Here is a 1,925-nt window from a genome sequence, read left to right on the forward strand (position 1 = left end):
TTGCAGTGGTTTGTACCGAGATCACGTCTTCACACTGGCAGAGGAAGTAGGGGTCCTCTAGTTAGGGCACTTCTTGGGTGTCCCAATCATAGCCAGTTCCTGCTGGTCAGTGCTGTGGCGGTCAGACACAACAGCTCACAGGTGAGTTGCTCAAAAGGAGTTTAATTACAGTGGCAGAGCTTTTCTACTACTTCATGTACACTTTTCCATTAATCTCAATTACATTAAATGGGTCTCTGAAAATCTTTTTGTGAATTGACTTCTTTGATAGATTAAGAAGTATGTTGCTTATTTTACAGACGACAGAAACCGTGCAGAGCATTTCAACTCCATTTGAACCTGTAAATGCTGCAATATCTGATGCTGTCTCCATTCCAAGTCCTTCTGCTGACCCCACCCCCGCAGTCTTACCATCAATCACAGAGCAGGTGGCCGAGGCTCCTCTCACTGCACTGGATGTTCTGCAGGAGGTTGGAGCTGAAGTCAGCCTATCAGAGCTCGGCCTGGGCAGCAACACACCCGTGGGCCTGATCCAGAATCTGCTGGAGTTTATGCATGTTAGCATTGGGCTGCCATGGTGGGGGGCCATTGTTGCAGGTATATATAAGGAGTGTAATTTATTGATCAGATATCTTTTAAATCCAAACATGAATTAGGCGGTTTTACTGCAACACAGACCACTTAAAAGATTACCAAAAAAAGATAAGTCAACACATTATTCAAATAAATTTTCCATTCTACTTGTATGGTTCTCTGTAGAATAATTGCCCTCCTGAATAGCCACTTGCATGTTTTTTTAAAATGTATTTAGAATTGATATTCTCATATTTTACTTTATTTTTATTTTCATATTTTGTAATTTTATTTATTTAAATGTTGTTGTTCTTATTATTTTTTAAATCGAATCTTTCTGTCTTTTCTCCTCAGGCACCATTTTTGCTCGGTGTGCTGTGTTCCCAGTCATTGTAAAGGGACAGAGGGAAGCAGCCAAACTGAACAACGTCATGCCAGAAATGACCAAGCTCACCAACCGCATGAATGAGGCCAAGCAGAGCGGTAACAAATTTGAATGTAAGTGTCTCATTTTCTAAACCTTGTTTTTTCTTAATTTTTTCCACTGCCTTTTATATAGTCTGTATAAATGATCTTATCTCTTGCATTGGCCTTTTTTCTGTCCTTTGATCTTTAATTTGTTCTCTCATTGTAGTCCCCAACTCTTAGTAGTGAATTACAATAATTTACTGATCAAATTTTAAATGATTAATTTTTTTTCCAGTTTCAAAAGCATACACTGACTTGATAATGTTTCAGAAGAAACATGATGTGAACCCTTTGCGTGGGTTCCTAGTGCCCATGGCACAGGTCAGTGACCGTTAATGCTTTCGTTATTGTGAACATCTGTTTAGGTGTCAAGATGAAATAACTTGGTTAGTCGGCTGCTGTTTAGTCATATATACCTTTTTGATCCCCTTTATTCCTCAGGCTCCAATCTTCATCTCTTTCTTCATTGCCTTGCGTAAAATGGCATATCTCCCCGTACCAAGTTTGCAGACTGGCGGCCTCTGGTGGTTCACAGACCTAACTGCAGCTGATCCATTTTACATTCTCCCCATTGCCGTGACAAGCACTATGTTTGCCATTTTAGAGGTAGTTATTTAAGGAATAGTTCATGAAAATTGACTGTCATTTACTGACTGTCATGTCATTCCAAAACCATTTGGCTTACTTTATGAAATGGAACAAATATTTTAAATATTTTGAAGAAGCTCTTTTCCTAACAACGAAAGTATGTTTAAATCACCATATTTCTACTTTTTAAATGTTAAAATATAGATTTCAACACCTGTATTTCACACAAAGCTATTGTGTGGCTTTAGAAGACTTAAAATGTAGTTGTGTAGACTATGTTAATGCTGTTTTTTTTT

General features: G+C 38.3%; 1 protein-coding gene across 2 annotated transcripts in view; it reads left to right on the forward strand.

Annotated features, from left to right (window-relative positions):
• Positions 1 to 1,925, forward strand: part of LOC107558419 (mitochondrial inner membrane protein OXA1L-like) — a 9,523-nt gene that overhangs the window by 4,284 nt on the left and 3,314 nt on the right. For both annotated transcript variants that reach the window (XM_016242081.1, XM_016242080.1), the window contains exons 2-6: positions 7 to 141; positions 300 to 597; positions 928 to 1,071; positions 1,277 to 1,362; positions 1,483 to 1,647. In XM_016242081.1, the coding sequence (XP_016097567.1) occupies positions 7 to 141; positions 300 to 597; positions 928 to 1,071; positions 1,277 to 1,362; positions 1,483 to 1,647 (828 nt within the window). The remainder of the gene's footprint in view (positions 1 to 6; positions 142 to 299; positions 598 to 927; positions 1,072 to 1,276; positions 1,363 to 1,482; positions 1,648 to 1,925) is intronic.

This window comes from Sinocyclocheilus grahami, unplaced genomic scaffold (assembly GCF_001515645.1).
Source record: "Sinocyclocheilus grahami isolate Dianchi unplaced genomic scaffold, SAMN03320097.WGS_v1.1 scaffold645.1, whole genome shotgun sequence".
In the NCBI taxonomy this organism is placed as follows: domain Eukaryota; kingdom Metazoa; phylum Chordata; class Actinopteri; order Cypriniformes; family Cyprinidae; genus Sinocyclocheilus; species Sinocyclocheilus grahami.